Here is a 12,143-nt window from a genome sequence, read left to right as displayed (position 1 = left end):
CCAGCTCGGGGGCACAGCCCGGCACGGAGCGGACCGGGGACAGCCCGAACCCGCCCGGCGACATCCGGCCTGGGGATAGCCCGAACCCGGCCCCGGGGGGACAGGCCGAACCCCCGGCCCGCGAAATAACTCGAACCCGGGGGATATCCCGAACCCGCCCGGCCCCGGGGACGGGTTCTGGAGAGATGCCGAGGGAGGGTGCCAGACACTGCCACCAGCCTGAGTTCACAGAACAACTGGTCCTCATTTCACAGAATATTCTGAGTTGGGAGGGACCCACAAGGCTCATCGGGTCCAACTCGGCTGCAGCACCAGCAACAAGTGTTTGGGGAAGGCAAATAATCTGCTTTGTAAGTAGCCCAGGAGCTCGCCTGAAGTTTTGCTGCCACACAGGGAAGAGACAAAGCTGTTCATTAGAGCCACTTCCAAAGGGCACAGACCAAGGGAGTAGGACGCTGTGGGCAAGTCAGCCCTGCAGCACAGGCTGCGGCACTGGGCTATCCAGGCTGGGGATGCTCCTGCTGGGCTCCCAGCTCAGTTCAGGAATTAGATCAGAGCTCTGGGACAGGCTGGTGTGTGACACTGGGTGTCATTCCTCACTGACCCTGAGAAGTACATCTCGACACACGGGATGTCCAAACACAGGCAGGGTGGGCTCCAGTCAAACAGCCAGGAAAACAAACCCACCCAGATCAGCACAGAACCGTGACAAAATCACACAGAACCCAGATACAACTCATGGCCACCACTAAAGCTCATCACCAACATCCAGTTTCCTCCTACCAGTTGTAAAGCCTCTCCAGTACATGGCAGTAGCAAGTCCAGTCCTCAGGGCTGGCTGCCCATGCTTTGGCAGGAGATCCTGGAATCCCATGCAATCCCTGGCCTTCATTTTGGAAATGTGTACAGTAACACACTCGGCTGTGGGAGGAAGATAAGAAGTGAATAACTCCCACATAACTTACATTTTACCTTAAGCTGTACCCACAGCCAGTTTACCATAAATAAACTGAGGCCTCCACAATTACTGAGCAGCAGGACAAGTCCACCCACAACTTACACTACCCAAGACATGGCCAAGATGCTTTGTCAATGGAAAGGATTTCAAGTTATCCCACATGCTCAGAAAAATAAAAACAGGAAGGATAAATGCGATTCATCCAGGCTGGTAATTCCCTGGTGTCTGCAGATGGGAAGGAGGATGCAGCCCAGGCATGGAGTGGAGTGCATCACCATCTACAGGTGGCTGCAAATACTACACAGTAGCATTAAAAACCCTGGGATCAACAAAATTGCTCCCTCCAGCTTCCAAAATAGGCTAAAATATGAACACCAGCTGCAATAATTTAAACAGAATTAAACCCAGTGCACCACATAAAAAAAACAATTAAAAATTGAACTCACTGCAGCCACAGCAAATTGAACTGCTGTCAGCCTTCCTGAAAACTAGCTGAAGCACCTGAAGGATTTAGGTACATTTATTAAAAAATCACAGCTGTAACATTCAAACTCTGCCATCCCATTCCTGGGATGCCAGAGTGGCCTAAGTCCAGCACATCATAAGAGCCAGAAGGGACAATAAAACCAGTTGTTTAATAGGCCCTGGCACAGGCTGCCCAGAGAAGCTGTGGCTGCCCCATCCCTGGGAGTGTCTAAGGCCAGGTTGGACAAGGCTTGGAGCCACCTGGGATAGTGGAAGGTGTCCCTGCCCTTGGTAGGGGGTTGGGCAAGATGATCTTTAAACCATTCCTGCATGATCCTAACCATTCCCTGTTTGACCTGGCCCTGCAGGTTAACAAGGTGCTGAAGTGTTATGGGGGCAGGAATTACACTCCTTGAATAATTCAATTCCCTTTGTGGGGCCTCAGGCAAGAAATTATCCCAATGATTAGAAGGGATGGTGCAGGAGTCTGGAAGAGATCCTGGTGTGCTATGCTGAGGAGAACTCGCTCATACCTGCCTTGGGAAGGAGGGGTTTGGAGGAACCTGGGATTTTTGATTCCTCTGCTGAAACCCTCACTGTGGTATCTCCTAATCTTCAGCTGAGTCTGGCAGAAGAGGCAGCTGCAGGGACCTGCCTGGCCCCAGAGATGATGAAAGGATGCTCAGCTTGTCACCTCCTGGCTGGTTATTCCAGGCAGTCAGTCCTGGTGAGCAGCAACTACCTGGTTAAACCTCCACCACCTCAGGTCAGGTGGTGCCATCTACAAGGAAAGAGAAAACAGCACCACATAAATTTGGTTATGCCTGGCTTATTCCACACCCCAAGGCAGCTGGGGACAGGCAAACACTCAGAGGGAACCCTGCAATCCAGGATTTCACTTACAGGCTGTATCCCTGCCCAGGGAAATGCCATGCACCCATCCTTTTGTGCTTTTCCTAATTTTTATACAGCAATTTCTTCTGCAGATCCATAGCTGCACTCTGACAGAAGATAGGAGAAGTCTCTCTCTCCAGAGCTCAGTGTAACAGAGGATCACTACATAAAAGGAAGATCCAGAATAAAAGAGATGAGGGGAGTCCTTTCCCCTCCTTCCTGTATTTTTCTCCCCACGAAGTCCTATCCCCAGTCTCTTAAAAACTTTGACTCTACAAAGAGAGACCAGTTCACCAGTCCCACACTTATATCTATGAACTAAAAACCTCTTTTCATTTCTAATTTTTAGATTCAATAAAAGAATTGTAGGGAAAGAATTTGAAAAGTTCAGTGAAGGTGCTTATTTTCAAGCCCCTTTGGTTCTCCACTGGCTCAAACTTGTTTGTGTTCATTCTTCTGTAAAATTGTATTCATTATTACATAATCAGAAACACTTTAAAATCTCCCAGTTAAATGAATTCTCACCCTGTTGCTAAGGCAAACTAACCCAAAAATACGTAACAGCACAACAAAGTGCTTGGAACAACAGCTCTCCAAACTGATCATTTCAGCCTGTCAGACTTAAAAGCATCTGTAGCTTTTGAACTGCTCAAACACAACCAAAAACCCCATCCCACTCTCACAGCAAAGTGGCACCTCAAGCATAGAGGTGGAGGAAAAGTTATTGCCAGCACACAATGCTAAGAAACAAAAAACCTCAGAACATCCTCCCCCACAAAACCCCCAAAATAAACCCCAAACCCCAGTTCTTACAGAATTTGGCAATGCTGAAATTCAAAGTTGCAACAGAGAAACTCTCGTTTACAGAAAAGCAGGTTTCACACCACCACACTGATGCTACAGGGCAGGTCAAACACACCTGACATCCAGAACTGCACAACCTCCTGCCTCCCAAACACTCACTGGTGGGGTATTGAGAAAACAAGGTTTGACACAGCCTGAATAAATGCTTGCACTCAGTGGGGACAGAATTTGGGAGCTGTTTACCTGCTCTGTCTCAATAAAACTCAGAAAAACCAACCACGAACACCTGCAAACATCTCTGCCAGCTCCACATCCCTATCTCTTGCTCCAGGTAACAAAGTCAAGTTACTGGGACACAGCCAAGGACTCAGCCCATCTGCTTGGCAGATGCAGGGCCATGGGATGCACTGTCAGAAAACCTCTCCAATCTAGGTGGGTTTTTCTTCTGTATCCCTCTGGGACACTCTTTCTTCCTTACCAACATGGCTCTTGCAAACAACCTGCATGTTTGACCCCATTCTTGGATATACACGACTGGAATAAATGCAAATAACAGCCATGAGTGAAGAATAACTGGGAAACATCATCAGCAAAACACTTTAAACATTCAGCCCACATGTTGGAACAAGAGAGAGACAGACAGGGGAGGGAGAGAGAGACTTAAACAATCCATCAGTGTTGCTTTATTAAAATCTTTATTCACACAATGTTGCTTTATGTGGGATCTGACCCCGGGGGATACAAGTAGAAAGTCATGATAACGTTCTGTTTGCTCATTAGCAACCTCCATTTGTGCAGCAGCTCCCAGGGGCATCCTCTGACAGCTCCGAGAGGGGTGTCTGTTTCCAGAATCTTGCTCCAGCTGCTGCAGCAAATAAATTACCTTCTTAATAAATTAGTATTTTTCAGTTGAAGTTTGTTTGGCAAGACACACTCCAGTTCATCAGCTGCTGGAAGAGGAGTTGCCTGGAGTGTCTCCTCCACCCCAGAACTGACTCAGGGGGGAGGAGGTGAATAGCAGATGGCTGATGGAGCTCTCTCTTTAATTAGTTCTTGATTTCTGTGCTTGCAGCGCTCCGATATCACCAATATCCACGACAGAACCACCATGTAACATCTGGGGCCAGTGGATCACAGCGTGCACAGTGAACAAGGACCAGAGGGTGTCGTGGAAACCTCACTGACAGAGCACAGCACCTGCCTCACAAACAGTGTTATTCTTCAGAGATTCAAGCACACCCTGTTGGCACGTGGATGCTGCTCCTCATTTCCCTTGCAATGGCTACAATTTAAAATTTCTCAGGGTTCTGTATTCAAGCAAAACAACAATCACTGCCAAAAGGGCAGAAATTATCACAAGGCCAAAATCACATCTTCCTGATTTTGGCTAAGAGAGGAATTTATTCTTTCCTGCTGCAGAACACCAACCTCCAGTAGTGTTTACAGCAACCAGAAGCATTGATATCACAAATTAAAAAAAAAAAAACCCAAACATTTCTTGCTTCCTTCTACTGATGATGCTGGACTTCATGCCCTTTGTTCACAAGTAAACCAAAATAAACCAATACCCTGCATTAAATCTCTGACATTCATACTGAGGAAAAAACTTATCCCCAGGTTCCATCTGACAGCAAAAGTTTCACCTCAGAGCAATATGTAAGTCCTCAACACTAATTTAATCTCACAGACAGAAAGACCCTTTTGTGAATCCATTATTAAATCAAATATAAAGATCAAGAGCGATCATAGAGAAATCAAAACATCAAATTTTGGTAGATCCTTCCCAAAATACTGAGAGATCATGATTAAGCTCAAAGAGAAGAACAAGCTTTTAAAGATGCTACAAGCCACCACCATGTGCTTCACCATCTTCCCTTTGGGTAAATCATCTGAAACTTCCTGGGAAAACAGCTGACGGCACTCGGTCCTGCCCCACAGGCACCTGCAAGGCACCACCCACAGCTTCTGAGGCATGTTCTGTTGTTAAGTGCAGTGGGAAAGAGGCACAAGCTTCACACCAGTGTTCTCAAAGCCGATTGTGCATTACCATCCTGACTAGTAACTCCAAAAAGTAACTCCAGATCCCATCACCTCATCTCTCTAGTGCAGGTCTGTGATGTGTCCAAGTCCAGAGCAGAGATAAAAGAACATAAAATTCTGTCTCAGGTAAAAAGTAAAATTCTTCTTTCAAGATGCTCTGCTCATGCAGTGAGAAAAAGGCTTACAACAAAATAAACCTGCATTTCTCAGATAAACTCTGTCCCTGACACCTCTTGCATCAGGTGTGGCCCAGGTGCAAGAGCAGGAAGCGGCTCTTTCTCTGCCCACCACACTGTGGAGCCAGAGAGACCCTGACAGACAAATCAAGGAGAAAGGCTTAAACTGGTATTTTGCTGCTCTTGCTCACAAGTCCAGTAATCCACAACCCCTTTTTGGGAAGGGAGCTCTCTGCCTTACATCAAGGACCACTCTGGCTGAACTGAACACTGATGCAAAGCTGTTCAATTTGGAAACAGTGATGAAGCCACTTCCCTTCTGGAGACACAGATTCCTACTCCAACATCACAAGTTTTAAGGCCTCAAGCCCATGGGGAGCAGAGGCCGAAGTGAAGGATGACAGGACTGGCACAAGATGAGCACTGCAAACCTGCCCTGAAAAGCCAATTTGTGTCAACTCCTCCGTATCTCTGCCAAAACCATCAGTGAGGAACCCAGGATGACCACCCCAGGAAGGACATCGCAGTGGGGGTTGCTGAGAAGGCAGAAAACCTACTCTAAGTGCTCACAACTTCTGAGGTCAGCCACAGCCAGGCCAGGTGAATGGTGGGACTGACAAACTGGTGTTCCACTAAACAGCTGAGCTGTGGTCACACAGAGCAGCAGGGAGCTCTCTCAGGTGGGATGGAGAACAACCACCACAGCTCTGGGTTCCCTCCGCTCCTCAGAACTGTCAGTAAGTGGAAAGGCCCAGCAAACACCTCCTTCCCCAGCCCAGCACACCCAGAGGCCCCAACATCACACAGGACTCACAGCAAGCACCATGACCTCGCTGCACGGAACCTGCTTCCAAGGACAGATCCTGTGCTCCTGCTCAGCTCCAACAGAATGAAAGTTTGCTTTTTAATAGGGACACAGGACTGCAAGGGTATTTCCTCTACTCACACCCTGCCAGGTTCCTTAAAGAACAGTGACAGGACACATGGAAACGTAAACCCCTTAATTATCAAGTGCTGCATAACCACCCTGTCCTCTCCTAAATCTCCAACCCTGTGGATAAATCTTTGATAGGACTTCAGCCAAAACACTGAAGCAGTCACCTATGAGGCAAACCCCTTTCCCAGCCTTTTATCGAGGAAAAGTCAAGTGAGCAGCAGAGGTGCCCTGTGCCACCCCTCATGGCCTTTGGAAGAACATCCCACCCCCGGGGGGGTGGCACAACTCTTCACTCTAATAATTATTTTATTCACCCTTTCCTCGTTCTCTAGAGAAGCAGTAAAATGCCCAACCAGCTCACAGCTGATTGTGTACAACCCTGAATCAGACAGACTCGCCAGAGTATCCTGGGAGAAGAGAAGGGGAGAGGACTGTACTGTTCATCTCCTTTTGTCCCCTCTGGATTAAGTCCACAAATTAGTGTCTGTATTCCACGACTTCCACCAACACCAAGAGCCATTTTCATCCAGTGCAGTGCCCACTGCCGGCAATGGACATGCCATGATGGCCAAGATGCCATTCCAGGTGCAGAGCCATCCAAGGGCCCAGCTCCCACCTCTCACTGCTGCCAGCCCAAGGAAAAAGCCACTGTCACCTCCATTCCTCTGGCTCGGGAGCCTTCCTGTTCATGTCAGTCCATCTTGGTCACAGCCCTTCTGAACTGATTGTGCTGTTTTTCTATCGCTTTTTTGTTTGTTTGCTTTTTTTTAAAAAAAAAGGAGTCCCATCTGTGTTCTACTGCAATTACAAGTGAGACAGAGTCATCCTGTCTTCCACCAGCACCACATCTGGCCCAAACTGGTCTGTGCACTGCTTCACTGTGGCCAGGATGCTGAGGAGCCGCTGGTCCAGGGCGTCCAGGTGCGGGTCGGAGAGCACGGGGGAGATGGGGTCGTGTGACATGGCCGCTTTTAAGGCAGACTTCAGCACCCCGTTCTTCAGGTAATTCAGCCTGTTCCAGGTGGAGACCCGGATGCTGCAAAGGAAACAAACACACAGACACATCATACCCCTGTCTGCCTGTGGTCCCATGGGAATACTCCCTCCTGAGGGAGCCTGGCACATCAGGAATGGAGCCTGATTGCAAAAGCAGGTTGGGATGGATGGGAGGGTCCAGGCAGGATGTGCAGGATCTGAGTGAAACTTGGAAACCAAAGGTGAAGGAGAATCAATTCCCCTGCTACACAGGAACACTTCCAGCTGGGAGGAAGGAAGGTCTTCAGTCCTGAGGCCTCCCAGACACAGTTTGAAAAGGAAAGAAAAGGAAGGACAATGAACAGCCTGGTTGTTAATTCCAACACAAACTCGTGCTGCCTCAGGAAGAGCATCACTGACCAACAATTAATCACAAAGAACAAAAGGCAGTTGTCTGAACCTCCAAGGAAGTGAACACAGCAGTGATTCTTCCACTTCACGGACCTTGTTCATGTTGTTCTCAAAATCCATCTCAACTGCTGTACTCTGTGAAACCTCTTGGGATTCTTCCCCAAATCTTTACGTTTTAGCACCACTGGTCTAAACTGCTGTTTTTGACAGCCTCTAATAAAACCAGCAATATAAAGCAAGTGTTGTAACTATAACCTACAGCTAAAAACAATTTGCACAGGAGTTCTTACATGGCATTGCCTGGTACCAGAAAGGGTATCTGGAAAGCAGGAAACTGCAAAGTCTGTTACAGAGATAAACTTCTCTTCTGGTTGCGTTTCAGAGAGTCTGGATGACAAAGACTCCAAAAGATCCTCAGTAAAGCAGGACATTCCATATGTGTTTAAAATTAATGTAGGGAAACTACAGAATTTGAAAATTGGCTGTTCTCCACATGGATTTTACAAGAACCTTGCAGCACATAGGCTGGGTGTACCAGAGTGTGTGGAATCTTGCTTAGTGCAAGCAGGATTAGAGGGCACACCTTCTGCAAATTCCCAGACTTAACAGGCCCTGAGGAATTTGGGAGACAGAACCTTTCAAGGAGAAGCTGAAGGAACCCTCAACTAAATGTTTAATTTGCAAGGCTTAAAGGAGTTAATGTTACCTTCAAGTATCAGAGTCAGGAAATGGATATATCAGTATTTTTCATCCTGGACATTTTCACAGAATCCTGGAATGGCTTGGGTTGGAAGAGACCTTAAAGTTCATCCAGCTGCAGATGCAAAGTACCTGTCACACTGACTGGGGGAAGATCTGAACCAGTGACCTGGAGGTGAGATCACTTTGTGCTGCCAACCACCCACTGCACTGCCTTGATGAAAATGGAGTTCTCAGCTCCTTGGGCACTGACACTACATCAAGCAGACAATACTTCAAAAAAACAAAGCAAACATTTTCAGGTTGCCAAAGGCTCCAAACTTAATTACACTGCAAACCCTAAGGACACCATTTGTATAAATAAAGTGAACACCACCCCTGCATCTCACTTACATGCAGCACTGATAAAGAGGAGCCAGGATGCTTCTTTCATCCAGGGCAGGGTTTCCAAAGCTGAAAGGCAAAATTAAAACCAAGTGAACCAGTTGAACTCCTAATGTTGTTCTCAACATCAAGAGCTTTGTGAAGAATTCAAAGAAATCAATACTAGGCAATTTCATGCTCCAAGAGATCAAATGATTTAAATTAAAATATAAACAGGCCATGACCAATCACAGACATAACTCTCAACAGCATCAGCTGATGCTCCAGGCAAACAGAAGGAGCACCAGCATAACCAGCTCTGTATTAGACCGAGGCACCTTAGAAAAGAAGTTCAGAGGAGTCTAGAAATGGAACTCATCTTGTGATGTAAGGGTAAGGAATAACCAGGATTCTGGGCACAGGGAATGGGAGCTTTGCCTGACACGGAAGGAACCAAAGAGCAGCCACCTCAGACTGAGAGTTCCACTAATGAGCTGATCCACTGGAACGTTCCATGCCCACACTTTCTAAGAGAGGCTTTCAGAGTATTTCAAGCTTCATCTAAACACACACTGGTTTTATTTTGTAGTTTCAACCTTCTCATAATATTGTTTACAACTTTCCCCTCAATACAGGTAAGTTGCTCTAGGGGTTTGGCATTACTCTCCCCATATAATTCTGTTATCAGTAGCTTTAAACTGGAACAGGCTCCCAGGGAAGTGGTCATGACTCTGAGCAACATCCACTTTTAGTCATAAGGTTTAGTCTTAGGTGAGGAACAAGGAGGAGCTGGGCTCAATGACCCTTATGGATCCCTTAAAACTTGAGATCTGCCATGATTCTGTGAAAAAACTTCCCCTATCCCTTATTTCAAAACAGCTGAAAGAACCTCACTTCAGCTTTCAAGAAAACAATTTACTGGGAGCCTGCAAAGCCCCATGAGAAATATTTTCATGATGTTCTCTAAGAACATACAATGAAAGGACTTGACCTTCAAACACCATATTCACTTCCAGTGACTAACCCATTAACTTCCTTCCTCCTACAACATTGTCAGTGTGTAACAGTAAGACAGTTTTCGCCTGTCATGGGCAGGGACACCTTTCACTATCCCAGGTTGCTCCAAGTTCCATCCAACCTGGCCTTGGACACTTCCAGGGATGGGGCAGCCACAGCTTCTCTGGGCAGCCTGTGCCAGGGCCTGCCCACTCTTACAGGGAAGAATTTTTTTCCTAATATCCCACTACACCTACTCCCTTTCAGTTTGAATCCATTCCCTCTTGCCCTGCCAGCAACACAGCCTTTGAAGGACACGAATATGTGGCAATTTTTGATAAGAAGTAAAGCTTAGCACAAAAGATACTAATGAAACAGACAAATTTGCTCACCTTTTGGCATTATCCAGCAGGATGAGCATGCTGGCCCCTTCATCATCCTGGAAGCTCTCGTAGTGGTGCCTGTCAGCGTTGCCAATCAGGTAGTCGAAGATGGCGGTGTCAATGATGTCCAGCAGCCGAGGGCCCGAGTCGTACGGGGACGTTTTCTTCACAGCATCGCAGTAGCTTTCGTCGTACTCCCACCTGCAGCCAGACAGAAACCAAACCAGCCCTTCAGTGTTCATTTCCATTGCCCTGCCCTGCTTCCATCACTCTGGCTTTACAGTGACCTTCTTAATCTTTTCTTTCTAAAGCAAATAACCTCGTCGTGGTTAGTAAAGAGCCCCTGTGTCCTGAGAAGGGCTTCAGGTGTGTTCATTCTCCTTCAGAGTTGTCTCTTTCCTCCCCAAGACTTCAACTTTCCCTCTTATCTCCTCTCCTTGTACCATGGATGTCATGTCTTGATTTTCCAAAGCCAGGATTTTACATTTTCTCATTTTCTTCTTTACAGTTTTGAAAGCTATTCAACACCACCACCAAACAGCCAGATCTCTGGTGTATATCCTTTCCATCTGTCAACCTAAATAACATCTATAACATCTTCCATGTAAGGACTGAAACAATCCTTCACAAAACTGCAGTTAAATTGGAAATGCCTTAAGCCATCTGTGACTTGGAAACAGAAATGGAGGAAACAAGCTGGAGAGATTGCTGGCATGCTCAGCATTGCAGAGACTCATACGAGCAGAAAGATCAGAATTTAATTACTAGAACTGCCACATACCACACCTCACCTTCTAGTGGTCTGGAGCCTGAGCTCCCCTTTTTCTTTCCTCCAGGTGTTCAAACTAGAGAGCCAAAAACTTACGTTCTCAATGGTTTTGGTAACAGGGAACACATGCTCCTCAAACGCTGTGTCTGGTTCCCTCTTTCTTTTGCATCAAAGTCTAACTCACATTAAACTTGCGGCACAAATCCACAAGGCAACAGTCTCAGAACCTCCTTTTTCTTGTGCTGGATAAATTTCTTCTGCTGCATCCCTCTCTTCCCCAAGTGTTTTCTTTCTCTCATTTTACTCTAGAGCAGTACTTAATCTTCTTGCCACAATTTTTCAGACTATTCTCTCTCTCCTCATTTTCCAGGGAGTCTTTCAAGACAGACCTTTCTCTGACACTTATTTCTGATCATTTATATTGTATTAGCACAGGCCTTGGAAGGTCAGGGATTTTATCTATTACACCTCCATTAAAAATTACTTACACTAATGTGACTGTATGAATTATGTTCAAAAGGTCAGCTCAGGATACAGCAGGAGCAGTTGGAGCAGGAGACAATTCTTACAGTTTTATTTTTCCATAATTACCAGGCACAGAAAAAGGAGAGCATGACACCTAGAACGTTTCATTCTCCTGATGCTCTCAAAGGGAAATGTGCAGCATGACAAGGTGCAAAACACCAGGACTTTGAAACCCCACTTGAACGAGGCAAGAGCGGGTTTAAATACAGCAAATATCAATAAGCACAGGAATCAGGGTAAACCCCTGTGCAAGGAGGAATTTATTATGAAAAACAGCCTCTCAACATGAGAAACACCTCCAAGAACTCAGTCCATTCATTACTGCAATATCCTCTGTACTGAACACAGATAATTTTCACCTGCTGTAAAGGAGAAAACATCTGCTGCTCAAAAATCAATCTGTGCATTTAATACTCTAAAACAACTCAGTGAAGCCTTTGGATGAGATTCTTGCTGAGAACAATCACATCATTGGAAATCAATGGATACTTCAGATCAAGGACTACAAAAATCTCTTTCTAATCACTTGTTCATGACAAAGATTTGGAAGAATTTACTAAGCTCAAAACCATTTGCTCTGGTCAAGGCAAAACCATCCCCAACCCACACACTCAGAGCCATTGCATCTGTTTTACAAGGTGGACAGAGACCACCTTTGTCCTCTTTTAATCATTCTTTAGATGCTGAACATGGTCACCAAATACTGATGGTATGCAAAGCAAAGAACTTCCTAATGACTCCCTTCTAA

The 12,143-nt window shown here is 46.2% G+C and overlaps 1 protein-coding gene across 3 annotated transcripts in view; it reads right to left on the bottom strand.

Annotated features, from left to right (window-relative positions):
• Positions 1-3,787: 3,787 nt before the first annotated feature.
• FAM20B (FAM20B glycosaminoglycan xylosylkinase) overlaps positions 3,788-12,143 on the bottom strand; it is a 38,554-nt gene continuing 30,198 nt past the window's right edge. For all 3 annotated transcript variants that reach the window (XM_071565206.1, XM_071565205.1, XM_071565207.1), the window contains 3 exons: positions 10,111-10,302; positions 8,753-8,812; positions 3,788-7,310 (listed from right to left, as the gene is read on the bottom strand). In XM_071565206.1, coding sequence (XP_071421307.1) covers positions 7,079-7,310; positions 8,753-8,812; positions 10,111-10,302 — 484 coding nt within the window. In that variant the 3' untranslated portion in view covers positions 3,788-7,078. The remainder of the gene's footprint in view (positions 7,311-8,752; positions 8,813-10,110; positions 10,303-12,143) is intronic.

The sequence above is a fragment of the Pithys albifrons genome, chromosome 10, assembly GCF_047495875.1.
Source record: "Pithys albifrons albifrons isolate INPA30051 chromosome 10, PitAlb_v1, whole genome shotgun sequence".
NCBI lineage: Eukaryota > Metazoa > Chordata > Aves > Passeriformes > Thamnophilidae > Pithys > Pithys albifrons.
This window is presented reverse-complemented; position numbering and strand designations above follow the sequence as displayed.